This window comes from Schistocerca serialis, chromosome 2, assembly GCF_023864345.2.
Source record: "Schistocerca serialis cubense isolate TAMUIC-IGC-003099 chromosome 2, iqSchSeri2.2, whole genome shotgun sequence".
Taxonomy (NCBI): domain Eukaryota; kingdom Metazoa; phylum Arthropoda; class Insecta; order Orthoptera; family Acrididae; genus Schistocerca; species Schistocerca serialis.
The window spans coordinates 352,536,458-352,542,457 of NC_064639.1; the positions used below are offsets into that span (position 1 = coordinate 352,536,458).

The window sequence follows — 6,000 nt, forward strand, 5'->3', positions numbered from 1 at the left end:
CGTCGCTAAAGCAAAGCATTTACCTTGTCATACAGCAAGCAGTTTGCTGACAATACTACTTGCGTTAAACTAGATTTACGTTCTGTATCAGTAATACTATAGCGTCTATACCTATGTCTAAAAAATGAAAAGTGGAAAAGCCATATCGCTCAATGCCGAATGGAAATTGCCTCACTATTCGTGTAATATTAAAGCCGTGCAAAATACTTAATATGGATAAGCACTTACTGGAACATCATTACAACACCAACCACAAAGACAATTTGATGCTCTTGTCTTCTGACGAATGACAATAAATGCTGAGTGAACTGAAGGCAGCCATTACGGCATAAACTGAGTTGAGGGTAAGCAGAGTGCTGACAATATCTTTTGTAGTCAACATGTGAGTTAACAAGCATATAAGTATATGGCCGAAAGAGACAGCCTTCAGGGACTGTGAAACGAACCCTGTCGCCCAGAACAGCGTGCCACAAAGGGCGCAGTTTCACCACGAGATGGGGAAATTCACAGGCGTCTATTGTCTATTGAGGCCTAAGCGCTGTAGTGTGCGAGTGAGACAGACGAGAACCTGCGTCATAGGGAAACCCAGCAGAAGCCAAGGAGACGTAGCAGTGTTAAATATGGCGGACCTAAGAACGGCCATAAAGGGGAAACATTTATGGAAACCATTTAATTCTGTAGCAATTCAGGGAATCAAGCCACAGTAATTTTAATCTGCCATCCTCCATAAATTTTCATGGTGATCCCAATAAAACTTGAATACTGATCATATCTATAATAGTTTAGGATTCACTGTTAAAGTGAAATTAACAAGTTTTGTAACAAAGATCTGAATGCTAAAATCTGAACGCTTTGATCGATCTTAACGATCGACATTTCATATAGAAGCGCATCATTAAAATGGCAAATGTTGTAAATATCAACTCTGTAACTTTATTTGTTTAAAAGATATAGTAAATTTAAATGATTAATATTTTCAGTTAAGCATCAGATCATCTTTTTCTCCAAACAAAACACATTGAACGACGACAGCATGACACCTTATTGAATCATTAGGTAATAGAATATTTTTTGTAAAGTTTAGTTACTTTTGTTTTTTATTTATTTATCAGAAAGCACATTGGTGCAAGAATACTGGCAGAGGCTTTCAAAGCTAAGAAGGAAATTGTGTTGGTCTTATGTAAAAGAATTTAACGTTTATTATGTAATGGATATTATTGTTACTTTATTAAGAACGTGAAAGTGGTCAAGCTTTGATTATTTAAATATATTAAAATGTAATGTAATGTAGAATAAGCTGTAGCGAATCAGATGGGCGGCTTCAGGAAAGGGAACTGCCCTAGTCAGTTGAGCGAAGGTGTCCGGCACACGGGAAACGCGGCCGGGTACGGGCAGAGGGCAGTTCTGGTCGAGACACCAAAGGGGACAGTTCGGATGGAGACGCGAAAACGGGCATTTCGGCTAGAAGACACCAAAGTAAACAGTGCTGGAGGAGGGGAAGGTCGGTTTTTAGGGAGCTAGGAAGTGAAACAACTTAGAAAATTTCGCGTTGTGTGGTATCGCGGGACTTAGTCTCTGAGCGGTGAGCAGCCGCGCGCCTGGTGTGAACTCCAACTTCTCGTGTAGTTAAGGAGGCGGACTATTGGACTTGTGTTTCGCGATGAGATTGTGAATGATCAAACTGTATCAAATAGGTATGCGCTCGAGTGTAACAGTAACTCTAAATACGACTACTTTCGCTGTTAGTTTTCTTTCTGAATAAACATTATTCTAACCGAATCGCAACTGTGTGGCCTACATGATTTATGGGTCGTTAATTTGGTTCCCAATATTATTATTACTGTCATTATATGTTATGTTAATTTTGTATTTCGCAAACTTGCCATCAGCCAGACAATTTAACCAAAGGGTCACAAATGTCTAAACTAGGGCACGTAATGCGACACTTGCGGTTCAACCCCTAGACGAGTTTGAGCCGAGACATTTCGACGAAGAGGAACCGCATGTGAGCCCGAACATCTTTGGGAAGTTAGCTCACAAACATAGAGTATTATTTGAATTCCCCAAGTGTCTTAATACAAGGGCAGAATCAATTGGTGACATATGGCGGTCAAGACTGATGCGATCAAACAAAAGTACTACTATGGAAAAATCAGCTTCGTGTTCATGATATGGAACATTTCCTGCAAGTCAAGGCAATCACTCCTGGGCCAGACATGACTATCTCAAACACTTCATCACAATTTCCCAAAGAGATACCAAAACATTGCATGACTGAGGACAGATTTCGATTTATTTGTCAGATCGTTCTCGCTTTTGGCTGCTAATGTACCTCGTCACTTCCAGCCGCGCGGGATAGCCACGCGGTCTGAGACGCCTTGTCACGGTTCGCGCGGTTCCCACGTCGAAGGTCCGAGTCCACCCTCGGGCATGGGTATGCCTGTTGACCTTAGCGTAAGCCAGTTTAAGGTAAATTAAGTTGTGTGTTAGCTTACGAACCGATGACCTCAGAAGTTTGGTCCCGTAGGATCTTACCATATCATTACTTCCAACTTGAGCTGACAGATGTACAGTATAGCACCCTTCTCAGCAACCTGTTTATCCAATCCAGGTATTTACGAGACTTTTATAAAATGTCACCCCAAGAGTAATGTCCTCGATAGTACAGACAAGCCGCTAAAGTATTTCAGTGTTTTCAGTGTTTGGTACAACACATGGGTGCATAATTTTTTTATGCAATTGACAACAATGTAGCAACATTCAGGTGTGACTATCACGGATCATGATTTCCGGATTTATTACGTGTTATAAAAGTTGTTGCTTTGAAAGAAAAAAGTGAAAATAAGCACATGTGATGAAATTCTGCTTATAAAAGTAGTTGTACTGTGTTGCAAACGTTAAATATTGGCCATTAAAATTGCTACACCACGAAGATGACGTGCTACAGACGCGAAATTTAACCGACAGGAAGAAGACGCTGTGATATGCAAATGATTAGCTTTTCAGAGCATTCACACAAGATTGGCGCCGGTGACGACACCTACAACGCGCTGACATGAGGAAAGTTTCCAACCGATTTCTCATACACAAACAGCAGTTGACCGGCGTTGCCTGGTGAAACGTTGTTGTGATGCCTCGTGTAAGGAGGAGAAATGCGAACCATCACGTTTCCGACTTTGATAAAGGTCGGATTATAGCCTATCGCGATTGCGGTTTATCGTATCGCGACATTGCTGCTCGCGTTGGTCGAGATCAAATTACTGATAGCAGAATATGGAATCGGTGGGTTCAGGGGGGTAATACAGAACGCCGTGCTGGATCCCAACGGCCTCGTATCACTAGCAGTCCAGATGACAGGCATCTTATCCGCATGTCTGCAACGGATCGTGCAGCCACGTCTCGATCCCTGACTCAACAGATGGGGACGTTTGCAAGGCAACAACCATCTGCACGAACAGTTCGACGACGTTTGCAGCAGCATGGACTATCATCTCGGAGACCATGGCTGCGGTTACCCTTGACGCTGCATCACAGACAGGAGCGCCTGCGATGGTGTACTCAACGACGAACCTGGGTGCACGAATGACAAAACGTCATCCAGGTTCTGTTTACAGCATCATGATGGTCGCATCCGTGTTTGGCGACATCGCGGTGAATGCATATTGGAAGCGTGTATTTGTCATCACCATACTGGCATATCACCCGGCGTGATGGTATGGGGTGCCATTGGTTACACATCTCGGTCACCTCTTGTTCGCATTGATGGCACTTTGAACAGTGGACGTTACAGTTCAGATGTGTTACGACTCGTGGCTCTACCCTTCATTCGATCCCATGTCGCAGGTCCTGTACGGGCCTTTCTGGATACAGAAAATGTTCGACTGCTGCGCTGGCCAGCACATTCTCCAGATGTCTCACCAACTGAAAACGTCTGGTCAATGGTGCCTGAGCAACTGGCTCGTCACAATACACCTGTCACTACTCTTGATGAACTGTGGTATCGTGTTGAAGCTGCATGGGCAGCTGTACCTGTACACGCCATCCAAGCTCTGTTTGACTCAATGCCCACGCGTATAAAGGCCATTATTACGGCCAGAGGTGATTGTTCTGGGTACTGATTTCTCAGGATCAATGCACCCAAATTGCGTGAAAATGTAATCACATGTCAGTTCTAGTATAATATATTTGTCCAATGAATACCCGTTTATCATCTGCATTTCATCTTGGTGTAGCAATTTTAATGGCCAGTAGTGTATATTCCTAAGTTTATCATGTGTGTAGCTTTCAGCATACAGTCACCTCACTGATACACCTGCTCGGAATAGCGTAGTGGTGGGGGAAGCCGGAGAGGTGAGCAGACTCATCTCCCCAAATCTTTCCCGGGCCTGGTCTAGGGCTACAGGAGCGGCGAGCAGCGGCTAGTGCAGCTTACCTTGACCTTGTCGACTCTCCTAGCCAGCCCCACCACGGTGAGTCCGTGCCGGAGCAGACTTTGTGTGATGGCTGCGCCGATGCCGACGCTGGCGCCTGTGACCAGAGCGACGCGGCCTGCGTACCTGTCCATGGCTGCTGACTTACTCGCTGCTAGCTGCTGACTGCTGACTGGTGAGCGCACGCAGCACGAGTATAAATAGTCCCCGTCAGTCTAATGTCACAGAGATACCGTTCGAGATACGCTCTTTCTCTCTACTCGAGACGTATCTATTACGCCACCCTGAAGACGTTATCTGTTTGTCCCGGTATGACACGGAGCCAGAAGTTGTACAAGGAAATTTCATCAAGCAACGTACGCTCAACCGTCATACCACTGAGCGATCGTCGTTATGCATGCACTGGATATGGCAATGGAAATGTAGAAAGGATGAGCCGGATTCAAATCTCTCTCTCTCCCTCTCTCTCGCTCTCCACACATCCAGACTGTGATTCATCACCGTTGACCCCGTGTCGGAATGGTGTTATATTTTAATAACCTTCTTCTCTTCACTAAGTGTGGCACAAACGTTACACCAAAGCTATCTGCATTTTCGAAAGTTGGCACCAGGAAGGAAAGTTCCGTCGACCACAATAGCAATAGAAAAGGTAGATGCCAAATCCACAAAACCAGTTGATTAGGAATACTGGGAGGAAGCGAATGTGACCTTCCTAGAAACCACAGTAAATCTAAATCTCGATGGCCAAGCATGCATGTGAACTCCACTCGAGCGAACTGAATTAACTTTAACTTCCGTAAGCAGAAACATCGCGACATATTAGAAATCTTTAATGATCATACTCTTTGGCAAAAACAGTGAGATGGAAGTTTCTTTCGCTTGTTCAAATTATATTAAGTGCTTCAACTGAAGGATTGTGAACCTAACGTTCGAAATTACTAATAGTCAGAAGGAGAGTACAAGCACACGGAAGCCGCTGGTCTGAGATCATCTCTTTGGGTAGAAAAGAACAATGATTACTCAGACAATCATTTAAATGTGAAAAGAATATATGAATGGTGACTCCGGTCAGTCTGAAATATTGATGAAGAGGAGAACAGATCAGCCGAAGCGTCGCTTAAAATTTCTTTGTGGCATTCGTTCTAAAGTAATTTAGAAAAGTTACAGAAAATATGAATCAGAGTCGTCGGACGGGAATTTTAATTCCGCTGACTCTGAATAAAATTACGTTGTGTTAATAATCACGGTTTGTATCCCTAATGAACTCTCATCAACGGAAAATTGAAACCTTGCCATAGCAAGCAAAAAACGAAAAAAAACAGCGCGGTGCGTTCTCTATCTGTAGAGATAACCAACAGTTGTTTACAGTAAGGCCATGGGTGTCTCAACAATTTTAAGAGGATTTCTGATTTAAGCTGTTGTCTTTTTCATAGAAAACTAATATATATCTAATTGTCCTGTAGGATTGAAAAATAAGAGAAGCATTGTGTTTAATATACCGTTGACGACGTGATCATTGGAGCCGGAGCACGAGGACAATCTGAAATACACTCCTGGAAATGGAAAAAAG

The 6,000-nt window shown here is 43.5% G+C and overlaps 1 protein-coding gene across 1 annotated transcript in view; it reads right to left on the reverse strand.

The window, feature by feature from the left end:
* Positions 1 to 4,579, reverse strand: part of LOC126455547 (dehydrogenase/reductase SDR family member 11-like) — a 34,100-nt gene extending 29,521 nt beyond the window's left edge. Inside the window, exon 1 of the mRNA XM_050091302.1 lies at positions 4,433 to 4,579. Coding sequence (XP_049947259.1) covers positions 4,433 to 4,564 — 132 coding nt within the window. The 5' untranslated portion in view covers positions 4,565 to 4,579. The remainder of the gene's footprint in view (positions 1 to 4,432) is intronic.
* Positions 4,580 to 6,000: the final 1,421 nt, after the last annotated feature.